The sequence below is a fragment of the Nicotiana attenuata genome, chromosome 1, assembly GCF_001879085.1.
Source record: "Nicotiana attenuata strain UT chromosome 1, NIATTr2, whole genome shotgun sequence".
Classification (NCBI taxonomy): Eukaryota; Viridiplantae; Streptophyta; class Magnoliopsida; order Solanales; family Solanaceae; genus Nicotiana; species Nicotiana attenuata.
Genome location: NC_031989.1, coordinates 1291344 through 1306216, shown reverse-complemented (window position 1 = coordinate 1306216; position 14873 = coordinate 1291344). Strand labels below are relative to the sequence as shown.

The following is a 14873-nucleotide window of genomic DNA, read 5'->3' as shown; positions in this document are numbered from 1 at the left end:
ATTGACCTTTAACTCTCTTATTATAATAAAAGACTAAAAGGATCATTCAATAGCTAATGTTTAATTTATTCCTGATGAATAGAGAAGCTAGCTAAATTATTTTCACTTCGGTGAAATATAAATTCAATATTTTCACTTTTGAAATAATTAAGTACAATGGTAATGTTAAAAACCGGTCACTCTTTTAATTACGTATTGTAACACAAAATTTATAAGTTGTTGCAATGACAAGATATCAGTGATGTGAAGCTCTATAAGGTTATTGTGAACAATAATATATTCGTGCTAAATTCAAAATTTTAGTTATACTTTAATGTGACAAAAAGGTACCCATGATATTTCATGAAGGCTAACTTGATATGTTGGAAAGAAAGCTCTTAGCTTGCACCTTAATTATGTTATTTGATTTAAAAATTTATTCGTGATAATGACGGCATGTTGTTGAATGGTGATGCTAATAAAAGAATGAGACTTTGTAAATAAAACAAAATCCCCCGCCGATTCTTGCTGATGAGTGGTGACAATGAATTTAAGCTAAAAAATACTTTTAAATTGATTTAACTCAAATTCGACCAACAACAACAACAACCTAGTATAGTAGAGAGGCTGTTTTCGATAGACCCTCGTCATCAGACTTTGTAAATAAAACAAAATCCCCCGCCGATTCTTGCTGATGAGTGGTGACAATGAATTTAAGCTAAAAAATACTTTTAAATTGATTTAACTCAAATTCGACCAACAACAACAACAACCTAGTATAGTAGAGAGGCTGTTTTCGATAGACCCTCGTCATCACTCCCTCCAAGTTCCCCACCCTGCTTTTGGTGTGGCTTGAACTCACAACCCCTAAATTGGATGTGGAGGGCGCTCACCACTAGAGCAACTCACTTTTGTCTACTTAACTCAAATTCGACCATTCTTTTTTAATAATTCCCATTTTATTATTATTCACCGCATGGTAATTTATATTTTATGCATCACATAATAATTATTTTATTATTATTCAACCCATAAACAATCTCCCTATTATAATCTTGCATAATTAAATCATCATATAATAATAAAACAATCCATGATTACAGCATAAAAAACGAACAGTATAACCGATTACTCGTAAATCAGTAGTTTGATACTCGAGCTAAATTATCCCGGTATTATAATTCCAGAACTAATTTATGCCACATGGGAGGTGGGATAAAATAATCCCAAGTTGGATGGGATAAAGTGGGATAAGATGTGATATCCTGATTAAGTTTGGAATTTAATTTATACCGTATTTGATTAGTGATATAAATTTATCCTAAAATTAAATTATACCACCAACCAAACACGATATAAATTTAATCTCCCACGTTATCCTTCGAACCCTACATTTGTACAGTTCGTCTGGAAAAGAGTAGATACACATACGGTGTTGATGTGAATGCTCTAATTGGCTATTGTTGCGGTGAAGCTTTGGCTTAATACTTAATAGCGCAGCAGCAACTATATATTCCCGGAGAATATCCCATAATCTGTTTTTTTTTTTTATCCCTAGTGGTAGTATATTTTGTTTAATACCCACTTGTGGGTTTATTCATCACCTAAATTTTGCCAAAGTAAGAATATTAAGCAAAGCCCAAAATAAAAAGGAATGTAATTAACACGCAAAAAAAGCAGATCGAAGATAAGCAGATCCACGTCAACTTGACTGTGCCAATGAAAATCCCATCTTTACCCCGAGTCAAAAAAGGGTTATACTTGTACACAATACATACATGATTCATTTCATGTACCCACCCCCGCACAGAGAGAAAGGGAAAAACGATATGACCAATGGGAATGAAACCTTCCTCAAAACCACTCCACCGCCGTTTGTTTCTTAATAATTCTTCCCATTTTTCTTTCACAAATTAAACATGCATTTTTTATATAAAGTAGAATTTGAATTCTGTAATTTTCCATTTCCATAACGAAGATTCACTTTACGTAAACTGCACCGCGGCCGGCCATTATTTTTCATTCAGGTGGAAGACTACTGAGAGAGGTGAAATGGCGATAGAGGATAACGAGAGTTGTGGGAGTAGAGTGGTGGATTCGGCGACTACAATTAGTGGTCGTCATCAGAGAAAAAAATTGGAGGTTTACAATGAGGTTTTACGGAGGCTTAAGGAATCAAACAACGTCGAGGCTGTAGAACCTGGATTTGACGATGAACTTTGGGCTCACTTCAATCGTCTTCCTACTCGGTAACTTTACCTTTCTACCTCTCTCTATGTATTAATCCGTACAATTATATAGTACGTTTTATGCGGTTTTCTATTGACGATAATATATTAGTAACATATGATCTCAAATGTACCGTTGTCGTTCGCATTTGTTGTGCCTTTGGGAGATTGGATTATTTTTGGTCGACAGTTTCAATCTCCTTATCAAGTTAGAAGTCGATAATGCCAGTTATCGTTTCCAGCTTCATTCTGGTCTTAGTTTTTTAGGTTTTACTTGCCGAAAAGTTTGTTATCTTATCTTGTTAAGATTTCGATGAACCAGTTGAATTTGCTAAGCAGTTCACATTTTTGCAGATGTATTAATGTGCGTGTTTTTAGATGCACGACGTTGCAAAATGCTGAATACTTTTTTTTTTTTGGAGAAATGCATACTTATGTGCCGCCAAAATTGCTTGATCAATAAACAGAATACCTTATTTTTGCATTTAAGGTACGCATTAGATGTGAACGTCGAAAGGGCAGAAGATGTACTCACACACAAGCGATTGCTACATCTTGCACATGATCCAGCTAATAGACCTGCCTTTGATGTCCGGTTGGTGCAGGTAATTAAACTACTCTTGCAAGATAACACCTTTTAGTTGCTTTGCTCTTGATATCACATACATTTAAATCAAGCATGCCTTTTTCTGGAGTTAAGGAGGATATTTTAAATGTTCGTTCAATCTGACTAGCTAGTTCAATAGACAACGCATCTCCGTGTAATCTTGGTTCTTTGTATTTTTTGTTTATTGTTGCTTGTCCAGTACCTAATTATTCCCAGGATATGCTAGTTATGGATTGAATCAAACTTGGCGTTGTGCAGGTTGCTCCGGTTCCTGATGGAAACATAAGAGATTCTTTTCATTCGAGCCTTGCAAAGAAGGAAGTTAGCAGAAGGTATCACCTTCAGTGACATTCTACCTGAAAACTATTTCCCATAGGACGTTGTATTTCTTTGGTTACTTAGTGATTCTTTGAAGCCTTTTTCTGTTGTTTAATATATTCTTCAATTCTTACTCGTCATTGACTATGCTAAATAGCTGCTTCCATTTTGATACATAGTGTCCATCCTCCACCTGCCTTTGGTTCTTCCCATAATCTCGAAGCCCTTGCTTGTGAAGCAATCAAATCTGAAGTTCAAGATGAAGATACTGCTGCTCCTTGTGCAAATTTTTCACGGTATAGTTTTTTTTTTCTTTGTGCATTCCGCTTCGACGAGTATATATTATGAAGCATAAAATTGTAAATAATTTTGCAGGCCCATGCATGAAATTACATTTTCAACAGATGACAAGCCAAAGCTTTTGAGCCAGGTAATTGATGCGCTTATTTATTCAATACACTATCTTCTTGCTAAAAATTTACTCTAGGTGGGATATGGTAAGCTTTTTATTTGGCATTAAAAAAATGTCCATTTATTATTGAAACCAATTGTTGACTCATGAACATGTATAATATTTAATTCTTTATGTAGAAATGTAATTCAGGGACCTTGATGTATGAAGGGCAAGGCTTTTGTCTGTTCCTTTGTTTCATGAAAAACACAACTCTCATCTTGCTGCAGATTTCAAAATGATGCATGATTTGGAATGTGCAAGTAAAACAGACATAATCGTATTTGGTGACACTAAAATTCATAAATATTGCCTGCCTTTTTGGCATTGTTATGCAGTGAGAAAGGATTGTGTATTGCGAGAAAAGAAGTAGTTCTTTATATCAGTTTATATCTCATGAAAAGGAATTTGAGACAATAATGAACCTTTGAATATGACAGTTAACTTCATTACTATCTGAGCTTGGGCTGAACATCCAGGAAGCGCATGCCTTTTCCACTGTAGATGGCTACTCCCTAGATGTCTTTGTTGTTGATGGTTGGCCCTATGAGGTACATCTCTGACATTATATCCTCACTTTGATCTGGGTTCGCTTAGGTGCCTGTTATATTTTGTGACCTAACATCAAGAAGTGACTGATAATGTATGCATGGTTTAAAGTTCTGTTTTATTGTCGCTTTCAGCTCAACTAAGAATTGAGTAACCACTTTAAACTATGTAAAATTTATGAGAATTTCATCAAATTATTTAGGCTACATAATTTAAAAGGAATATGATAATTCTGATTAAAAAATAATATAAAGGATTTGTACTTGTACGTCTAGAAAATTCAGTTATAAATACTTTTAACATTAAGATTTCAATAAATCAAAGTGCATAAAGGTTTACGTATGACTATCGTCTATGATAAAACATATTGGAGTATAACTATGTTGAATTCAATGAGAGTATATCATACACTTTCGTTAACTATTATTATGTCATTAGGTTTTTGTTATTTCATAAGAAAAAATGTGACATAAATTTAATAAGAGGAATGATTCTGTCTTGCTTTCTTGATTATTACTTTGTATATATCACAGTCATCACCTTCTTTAGCCGAGGGTCTATCGGAAATAGTCTCTCTGCCCTCCCCAGGGTAGGGGTAAGGCTGCGTACATCCTACCCTCCCCAGACCCCACTTGTGGGATTATATTGGGTTGTTGTTATTGTTGTTATATCACAGTCATAATTCTCTACTTCACTTATTAGGAAATGAGTTTAAAAAGGTCTACAGTAAAATAATCTTTTTCTAAACAAGAGAAGTGTTGGTTCGCCAATTAACTTTTTCCGGCATAGGAATCCTTTCTGTAGTTGGCTTGTTGAGTTCTAGGCTACAGTGTTGCACCTCTAAATTCAGTGCATAAAGTGGCAGTATTTTACATTTCAAACAGAAGTGAATGAAATTCTGTGCTCCAATGCTTCTTATTTGTAGCACCAATTCCAGCATTCAGTGTGAGCCCCATGGTAGGTGCCAATTGTTTTTTTTTTCTAATTGAAAAAGTAAAACCACTGTGTTATGGTTTCTCGGTCATGGTCAGGGTTGTCTATTATATTCCTTCTGATGCCATGTGTCCAATGGAACATTTATTAATGTTTCTTATCAGGAAGTTGTGCGACTTCGAACTGCATTGGAGAGGGAAATCTTGAGAAATGAGGTACTTTCCTGTTATTTTGTTCTATATAATGACATTTGATATTCTGCCGAGATTTCTGGATATGTTTTTTCTGCACTAGTTAAATCCCAACTAATGTACAAAGGACTTTGGTAAGAACAGATTTCTGGCCGTTTTCTGAATGATAATACTTTTTGAGTTACTAGGATTAGTCGTTACCTTGTTCTCCTTGAAGAGCAATATAAGATTTAGCCAGTTGTCTGGAAGTTTTGTGTACTTATCATTTAACGAGGGGTAGCTCCATTCAGAAATCATGGCCAAGCCCGTCACAATCGTTCATAAAGCAGGAGCAAGACTTGATCAAATGTGAATTTGACCATTTGACAATACCTTTTGATGGCATTGACGTCTGGGAAATTGATCATCAGCTTCTAAAATTTGAATACAAGATTGCATCTGGTTCATATGGTGACTTGTAAGTTTGTTATGAGCTATATCATTCCTCTGGCGATTTTAGTTTCCTGGAGACTTAATTAATTAGGTAATTGTTTCAGATACAAAGGTACATACTGCAGTCAGGATGTAGCTATCAAAATCCTAAAATCTGAGCGCTTGAACACAGAATTGCAGACGGAGTTTGCCCAAGAAGTGTATATCATGAGGTCTGTCTGGTTATACCTCCCTATGAAGCTTATGGCTATTATCTTTGATTTCTTTCTCCATGCTTAAAATATGTTCAGAAAATATATGGTATTTATTGTCACATTGCTATATCCTTTACTTTTCATTACAAGAACAAGATTACGCACCATGTCAAGTCGTTATCTTTCCTCTGATACTGTATTTCATTTGTACTTGCAGAAAAGTTCGTCACAAAAATGTTGTCCAATTCATAGGGGCTTGTACTAGGCCTCCCAACTTGTGTATAGTAACAGGTAGTAAATATCGTATTCAGATCACCCAACTTGCAGAATTGTTTCAAAGTTGCCGACTCACTGTTTTCAAACCATTTCCTGTATCAGTTTCAGTAGGAGTTCACTTATCTTTCATTTCTTTGACTGTAGAGTACATGTCTGGGGGAAGCGTATATGACTATTTACACAAACAAAAGGGCAGTTTTAAACTACCTACTCTGCTTAAAGTAGCGATTGATGTAGCTAAAGGGATGAATTACCTGCATCAAAATAATATTATACATAGGGACTTGAAGGCTGCAAATCTACTGATGGATGAAAATGAAGTAAGACGCAATTTTCAATAAGGCTGAAAATCTTATATTTTGTGTGCTATCTTATTGCTAGATGTTTTAGTCGCTGATATTACGTATATTGATGATTGATCAATTTTCTAGAGTATTTTTTATCATGTCCAACTAACTATGCTTGTAAATATTGATTTCCCATTTTCATTTGCAAATGTATAACCATTAGCTAGTACACAAGGCCCAACCACATGAAATTGGTTTATTTCTTGAACGGCTATAGGGAAGTTATCGGAGATGCCACCACAGGATACGGAGCGCTGCTTATTTTATATACCACCGATAACATTTTGTTATCACTCTTTTGCTTAGCGATAATGAGCCGCTTGAACTTTGGGACATTTTCCACAGTTTTTATTATCAGCCTATAGGAAATCTGCTAAAGGCAAATCATTGTGGTTGCATTAGATCTATGAAATAATGATATGACTGTTTTATTTTGAGTCCGTGAAAAACATATTGCTTTTCTTGAAAAACACTGACGACCTATCCTCATCGAGGTCTTTTGGTGATAGAACCAGAACTGAGAGGCACTTAAGGCTATTTTTGTATAAAGATAGGAAGGGAACAGATAAAAGGGCGTTGGCTGTTTTTAAGATATTTGGGGGCTGGGAATTGGGGTATGCATCTATCTCTTTTTGTTTTTGCAATGAATAGGCCAAGTAAGCAAGAAATTTATTCCTTATCTGAAGTGAGAGAAAAGGAAAGAATTAAATGTATGGCGGAAGTAACAAAACATTAGCAAGTCCAAAGCCTCCTTGACTGAAAAACAGTGTCTAAAAGGCCGACATGATGTAATTCAATTTGTAGTTTCTGTTACCTCCGTGTCTGAGATTGTAGAACGACTCCACTTCTCCCTTACAGCCAGATTCTAATATTTGAGACCAAATTGCGCGAAATGAATTAATGATGCAATTGCCACTTTTATCCCAAAGTTTCATTGTTGTAGCTTTCAATTAAGCTTCAGCGTGAAGCTCAGTTCATAACAATGGAGTTCAAAGTGTGCCTAATTAAGGGTGTAATCATTCATCCCATGTTCTTTCAATTGAACTCTAGTTTTCAACTAAGTTTCACTTTGGAATCCCTTCTAATTTGACTTAAATCATTGGGTCATTGTACTTATACATAATAAAATATGTGTTGTAGGCATGTGTGGGTTCATTAGTCCTTCATCCACCTTATGTTCTGAATCAGTTAGTGGTAAATTTTGAGTCTAAAACTAGTTTTCAGCTGTTTGTAGTCAATAGTCTGCTATAATTTTCTTGCAGAATATATCGATCATGTTATTTTTTCAGCTGAGAATTACCCATTGATGCTTCACTAAGGGTTAAATTACCCAATACACCTTTTTATCCGCTTTTAAGTGGGTTTCAAAAATAATTATATTCAAGCTGTCTCTTTTGTTAGTTTAGTCTAGGCCAATCTTAACCCAAATTAGTCAGTTGCTTATCAAGTTTTGCGTAATGTCTTTTTTCAGGTCATTAAAGTGGCTGATTTTGGTGTTGCCAGAGTAAAGGCACAAACAGGCGTAATGACGGCAGAAACTGGGACTTATAGATGGATGGCCCCTGAGGTAGGCCTATCATTCAAATCTTAAGATAGGAAATTTAATCCGAAGTCTCCCAAACCAGGCTTAAGCCTTAAGATAGAAGTTAGTTATGAGTGAGCAGAATTTTGGTGCAGATCTTAAATTTAGCCATCTATATTGTTTAGGATTTAGGCGGTATTTATTGGTTGTACACATAGTAGACCAGAGGCGGAGCTGGGATTTGAAGCTTATGGGTTCGGAATTTTAGTTTTTATGCTATTGGGCTCTAAAGTAATAATTTGTACATATTCAATCGATTTTTTTAAGACAAATACGGGATATGGACCAAATCTATTAGGTTCGGCCGAACCCGTTGCCGAAAGGCTAGCTCCGCCATTGCAGTAGACTGTGGAAGGTGATTTAAGAGAAGGAAGGGATGGGAGAAGAGGAATAGAGAGAGGGAGCAGTCCTTATGTGAAATGTACAGAGAGAGCGAATCTTGGTCTTATGTATTTAAGAGAACTTGCTATAGGTGTTGCTGTCATCCCAAGTCGACGGGGATGTCTTTGTATTTGAAGAAAGGGATTTGCCCCCAAGAGGGTGGAGTCTTAACTAAGATTTGTTCAGTATAGGAATTGTATAATGCAAAGACATGTGTAGACTATTTGATCTCTCAAAGGATTCGATAGCTTGTGGTACCAATTATGAATCCATTCAAGGTAACAGCAGTTGTTACAATGGAGGTTGAAGGTACTAAAGTTGTGTGTGAATGCAGACCAATACGAAAGCAATATGCAACATGGTTCCTCTAAATAGATACAGAAAAAGCTACATACATATGATAGGTGTAGTATCAGAGGTATATGTCGCATCATATTTACCAAGAACTAGATAGCTAGTACTACCAATCACGACTTGTGTTAGGTAAGAGAGTCTGCAATTACTGACACAAGCTTTCCTTCTGGACTTCCCTATCCAAATAACTCGTGTGAGTCCTAGATAATGTGCAGAGATGTTACATTATTAAATTGCTGCATGGTAAGTCTCTAGTGATCTTGGCAATGGATATTTTGGTTTTTTAGTACCAGCATTGTGTGTTACTAGTATCAGAGAGCTGACTGTGAGGTACCTTACTGCACCATTTTGGGCTACAACTGCATAAAGGATGAGTATCAGAAAAAGTTTTGTGCTTTTTAAAGCTCTAATATCCTTTCTTTTAAATTCTAGATACAAACTTATCAAAAATGGTTAAATTGGGAACATTGGTGTAACTGGTAAAGTTGCTGCCATGTGACCAGGAAGTCACGGGTTCGCGCCGTGGAAACAGCCTCTTACAGTAATGCAGGGTAAGGCTGCGAATAATAGACCCTTATGGTCCGGCCCTTCCCCGGACCCCACGCATAGCGGGAGCTTAGTGCACGGGGCTGCCCTTTTTGGGAACAAAACACAGTTTATAATGGAGCATGAGTTTTCTCATATTTCCATAACCGGAATTAGAGGCAGTTGAAGTTGTACCTATTAGCTTTTTCTTGTTTGAATTTTGTTTCATCGGTGTGTTGTGAGATACAAGCATTGATATCAACTCTCTGCCCAGTTGATTGATGCACAACAACAACAAACCCAGTGAAGGTGTGGGGAGGATAATATGTGCACAGACCTTACCCCTACACCGGAAGGTCAGAGAGACTGTTCCAATAGACCCTCGACTAGAAAGTAGATGAAATGCACTTTATAGCAATATCCGATATGATAAAGAAGCATAGCCACAAGTAGTAACAACGACAGTATATTAAAAAATCAAAGCGAAAGATACCAATCAAACAGAGAGTAAAGATAGCAGTCTACGAGTAAAGGGGATACCATACTAATACTAATGCTACAGGTCTGGGAAAGAAAGAGCATCGCGCTCGACTACCCACTAGCCTTCTACCCTAATTCTCGACCCCCACAACCTCCTATCAAGGGACGTGTCCGCGACAAGCTCCAGCTACGTCATGTCCTACCTTATCACCTCTTCCTGATACTTCTTTGGCCTGCCTCACCCTCCTTATACCCACTGTGGCTAATCTCTCACCCCTCATAACTGGGGCATCAATGTTTCTCCTTTTCACATGTCCGAACCATCTCAAACTCGCCTCCCGCATATTATCCTCCACGGAGGCCACTTTTACCTTTTCTCGAATAACTTCATTCCTAATCTTATCAAATCGGGTATGCCCACACATCCATCTCAACATTCTTATTTCAGCTACTTTTATCATCTGGACATGAGAGTTTTTGAATGGCCAACACTCTACCCATACAACATAGTCAGTCTAACCACCACTCTATAGAACTTACCTTTAAGTTTTAGTGGAATATTCTTATTGCACAAGACCCCGGAAACGAGCCTCCATTTCATCCACCCTGACGCGATACGATGTGTGACATTTTCATCAATCTCCCTGTTTCCTTGTATTATTGACCCAAGGTACCTAAAACTTCCTCTCTTGGGGATGACTTGTATATCAAGCCTCACCTTCATGTCCGCTTCCTATGTAACGTCGCCGGACTTGCACTCCAAGTATTCAGTCTTGGCCCTGCTCAACTTGAAACCTTTAGACTCTAGGGTCTCCCTCCAAACCTCCAGTCTCTCGTTAACACCACCCGCGTCTCGTCAATCAGAACTATGTCATTAGCAAATAACAGACACCATGACACCTCCCTTGAATGTGTCGCGTCAATGCGTCGATCACCAAGGAAAATAGAAACGGGCTAAGAGTTGATCCCTGGTGCAACTCTATCACAACCGGAAAGTGTTCTGAGTCTGCTCCCGTTGCCCTAACCCGGGTCTTAGCTCCATCATATATGTCCTTAATCACCCTAATAGAGGCGACCGTGACCCCTTTAGCCTCCAAGCATCTCCATAGCACCTCTCTCGGGACTTTGTCGTAACCTTTTCTAGGTCAATGAACATCATATGCAAGTCCTTCTTTATCTCCCTATACCGCTCCACCAATCTCCTCACAAGGTGAATGGCTTCCATAGTCGAACGACCCGGCATGAAACCGAACTGGTTCTCAAAAATAAATACAACTCTCCTCACCCTCACTTCAACCATCCTCTCCCAAACTTTACGATGGCTGGCTCTTAATATGTTGACTATAGTGGTGATATCTGGTGTTTTTGTTGTTTGGAGTGTGTGGCTGTAGAACTGAGGTATTTCATTGGTTGTTACTGGCCAAGAGGATCCAGATGTGTTAGGTAACTCCTAGGTGTCAGTGGTGGTTGATGAAATTTAATGAGGTTGAGCTTATTTAGTGGGTACACGCAACGCTGAACAAGGATTTTATGACTGCTTGAGGCAAGTCCATGGTGTTAAAAACTCCCTGTTATTTGGTATAAGAAACTCCCTGTTATTTGGTATAAGATTTGTGTCATTGTAAGCGTCACTGCAGTTGCTTGAATAGTAGTTGAACTAGATGGAGCATGGGAAGGGTTATAGAAACTCGGCCAAAAACAATCAGTTAGTTATTTGTGACAGTTACTTCAATCAGTTAATGTGCGAGTTACTTCCGTTATTTTCTCATTGAGATTTTATATGACTAGTTGTGCAGTTAGCATAGCTGCATTGGCTTATTTCTGATCTTTCTTCTTGAAGGTAATAGAACACAAGCCCTATGATCACAAAGCAGATGTATTCAGTTTTGGGGTTGTGCTATGGGAATTGCTGACAGGGAAGGTACTGATATGTGATTGGAAATTTTTGGATTAGCCCGTTTTTGTTGGTTGTTTTCTTGGCAAATACTTATATTCACTTGATTTTGTTTAACCAGCTTCCATATGAGTACTTAACCCCATTGCAAGCTGCTATTGGAGTGGTCCAGAAGGTAATGCTTCTTTTGTTTGATTTTATTTGTAATATCGTATGACCATAATGGTTGATTGCATATTGCGCTCATCGCATGCATGCGGGCGCACATGGAAAAGATATGCACAAATGATTTGATATTAATTTTCTAATTGCTTCCAGGGTTTGCGACCAACTATACCCAAGCACACTCCTCCCAGACTTGCTGAGCTGCTAGAGACATGCTGGCGACAAGACCCGACATCCAGGCCTGACTTTTCTGAAATAGTAGATATTTTGCAGCAAATAGCAAAAGAGGTATGTGTTTCTGCTCAGGCATTGGCCAGTTAATAATTATTTTTCTTGGTGATAAATGTACAGTACACATCACAAATTGGATTTACTGGGATTTAAAAGGGTGTTGATTTTCTTTGGCCGAACATCTTTTGGTCAATTACAATTGTGGAGGAAGGTGAAGGCATTATTTTCTGTCAAATCGCCACCTCACGCTGATAGTATAAATTGTATTAATGGTTGGGGGGGACAAAAGAGTTCACTCTTCTTGAACTTCTTCAGAGTTGGCAGTCCCTTCTTCAGGTTCCCTAGAATAACATCTATCCTCATTTGTGCTTTGCTTTTAATTTTCATAATTTTTCTTAATTTCTCTGCACACAAAGACGGATTTAAATAGTACTCCCATAACATGAACTGCAACAAAGGAAGTAGTTTATTAACTAGGCAACACTTGATATGTGGGTCAGGTTGGAGATGAAAGAGCCGATCGATGCAAGGAGAAGTCAGCTGGAGGATTCTTTTCAGCCCTTAGACGTGGACATCATTGAGTAGATGCACACATACAGAATGTTGATAAAGTTTTTAGTTACACCTATTTACATATTTTTAGCCTCATTTATCAATACTGTACAGATTTTTTCCAGATCAATGTTCCCATAGTCAAAAGGAAGTTATTTTTTCTAATTCTTTGAACAAATTCTTTTTATAAACAACTTTCTTTTGGCAGCTCGTCAGAAGCTTTCGGAGTTGGATCGAATTAGAATAATATAATTTTGTGAGTACTCCGTCAACATCCACATCATTATTCATTCTCCACGATCACGATATGTTTCGTATTCCCTGAAAGTAATGGCAGGTTTGTGTGTATTATTGTTTTAGCTTTCTAGTTGTTTTGGATGTGTTTCACTGTTTATGTGATTTATGACCTTTATGCCGTGGTTTTAGGTTTATGGCTTCCATTAGTAAAAATAGCACGGTCTAACCAGTTTTCGGACTGGTCATTCAAAAATAGCCAGCGTTTATCAAGTCAATGAAAAATAGCCACTATTTTGCTGCAACAGAGACCGGTCCAGCATAATATACTGGAGTTCGGTGCACCTGTGTATGAACTTCCAGCATATTATGCTGGAACTCCAACACACGGAAAAGTTCCAGCATATATACCGGAGATTCGAGCACTTGTGTATGAACTTTCAGCGTATTATATTGAACCGGTATACTTTGCTGGAACTCCAGTATATTATGCTGGAACTCCATCATATTATGCTGGAGTTCCAGCATACTTATCCTGGAACTCCAGTATAATATGCCGGAGTTCAAGTATACTTATGCTGGAACTCCAGCATAATATACTGGCGAATTTTTCGGGTTTTGAACAGTGTTTTTGTTCAGATTTATCTTTATATGAAAAGTGGCTAAATTTCGATTACTTTTGAAACTGGGCTATTTTTGAACGACCACTTGTAAATTTGGCTATTTTTCAACTTCTCCCCTTCGATTATGTGCGCTATGAAAAAGAATTTTAAACTTTATGGCTTTCAGTTTTTGATAACGAACTTTAATCTTCGTTTTTTTTTTGTTAAAGGAATATTATATTATATATGGCTAGATAACAAAAGATAGTATATCAGAGTCATTGCTAGGGTATTGTAGTACCCCCATAGTAGTAATGTTATGCACGATTGTGTCTATATTACAACCCATAAAAGTTCTAACCAATTCAGTTCCTAGAATGTCTGCCCAAAATATATCATTGACAAACATCGGAGGAACTGATAATATCCTAGACTTGTTCAAAAAGACTTCTTTTGTTGCCTCCTTGGCCAGTGCGTCAGCTACTCTGTTCTGCTCACGATAGATGTGCTTCACTATCACCCTGTCCATCCTGTGAATTGGTGACCTGCATTCACAAATCAAAGGATCATAAATAAGGCTTCCTTTCGATAGCATATTGATGATTTCAGAGGAGTCAAGTTATTTTGCTCCGCAAGTTGTAGACCCCTTAGGAGTGCCTGCAATACTGCCCTAGTGTTTGTTGTGTGAGGGATGTTATCCATGTACCAAATTATCCAGTCACCATTGTGATTCTTAAATACTCCTCCTGATCCTCCTATCCCTGGGTTCTCCCTTGCTGCTCCATCTGTGTTTAGCTTGTAGAAGCCTCTGCTTGGGGGCTCCCATTTTATTACAATTTGGTGAGTTATTTTCCTAGAGCCATTTTTTGTAAGCATAAGGTATTCAGTAGCTTTGGAGATTGTGTTTGTGAAGTTGATGTGTTCCTTCTTGTTATTGAATAAGTTGTTGTTTCTAGTTAACTAGATGTGCCAGAAGCAGAAGGGAATGAGATTGTCCCATAGGATATAGTTGTTGGAAGGGACATTTCTGATTGAGTTCTATGTTGATGGCCACTGATGGCCATTGAATACTGTAGTTTGTTGTGAACTGTCTCTTGAAGATTTTGACAGTATTTCATTCCAGAAGTGGACATCATTAGGGCACTCAAAGAAGATATGGTCAATGGTTTCCTGGCCATTATTACAATAAGGACATTGGGGGTCACAGTTGATCCCAATTCTATGGAGGAAGCTCCTAGTTGGGAGTCTCTTATGGGTGAGGAGCCAAATGAAATTCTTGATTTTGTTGGGAGCTTGCAGCTTCCAGATCCATTTGAAGGAGCCTTCCTCACCAGAATGGAGGCTGGTGTCAGTCTTGCTTAGGAAGGA

General features: G+C 37.6%; 1 protein-coding gene across 1 annotated transcript; it reads left to right on the top strand.

Moving 5' to 3' along the window:
• On the top strand, positions 1715 to 12935 carry LOC109233409 (serine/threonine-protein kinase STY46-like). Its single transcript, XM_019399521.1, has 16 exons — positions 1715 to 2228; positions 2698 to 2812; positions 3073 to 3146; positions 3312 to 3428; positions 3508 to 3562; positions 4024 to 4134; positions 5230 to 5280; positions 5547 to 5713; positions 5793 to 5900; positions 6100 to 6173; positions 6303 to 6478; positions 7977 to 8072; positions 11668 to 11748; positions 11843 to 11896; positions 12040 to 12174; positions 12618 to 12935. Exons 1-16 carry the CDS (start codon positions 2032 to 2034, stop codon positions 12696 to 12698), a joined length of 1692 nt encoding a protein of 563 aa, XP_019255066.1. The 5' UTR covers positions 1715 to 2031; the 3' UTR covers positions 12699 to 12935.